At 62.2% G+C, this 439-nt stretch overlaps 1 protein-coding gene across 1 annotated transcript in view; it reads right to left on the bottom strand.

The window, feature by feature from the left end:
- LOC104291533 (TBC1 domain family member 20-like) overlaps positions 1–98 on the bottom strand; it is a gene marked incomplete at its 3' end in the record, with an annotated part of 2,242 nt that extends 2,144 nt beyond the window's left edge. The window contains exon 1 of the mRNA XM_009890773.1: positions 5–98. Within this exon, the coding sequence (XP_009889075.1) occupies positions 5–98 (94 nt within the window). The remainder of the gene's footprint in view (positions 1–4) is intronic.
- Between the last annotated feature and the right edge of the window lie 341 nt (positions 99–439).

Below are 439 nucleotides of genomic sequence, written 5' to 3'. Positions count from 1 at the left end.
AAGCCCTGGTAGTAGTGAAGCTGGGGGTGGGCGCGCAGCACGTGCAGGATGAGCCCCCCCAACTGCTCCTGCAGCACCCGCCGCTGCTCTGCCGGCATGCCTGAGGGGGGGACAGCGTGGGAATGGGGACACACACACACCATGGGAATGGGGACACACCCACACACACACCCACCATGGGAATGGGGTACACACACACACACCATGGGAAGGGGGGTACACACAGAACATGGGAAGGGGGGTACACACACACACACCCGTGGGAATGGGGTACACACACCCCACACACCCCCACACCCCATGGCAATGGGTACACACCACACCCCTCCCCCCATGGGAATGGAGGTACACCCCCACACCCCCACACCCCATGGGAATGGGGGTACACACACACACACACACCCCACATGGGAATGGGGACACACAAACACACACACAC

Source organism: Charadrius vociferus, unplaced genomic scaffold (genome assembly GCF_000708025.1).
Source record: "Charadrius vociferus isolate BGI_N301 unplaced genomic scaffold, ASM70802v2 scaffold1488, whole genome shotgun sequence".
Lineage (NCBI taxonomy): Eukaryota > Metazoa > Chordata > Aves > Charadriiformes > Charadriidae > Charadrius > Charadrius vociferus.
Note: the sequence above shows the minus strand (reverse complement) of the source record. Positions and strands in the feature narration are given on the sequence as shown.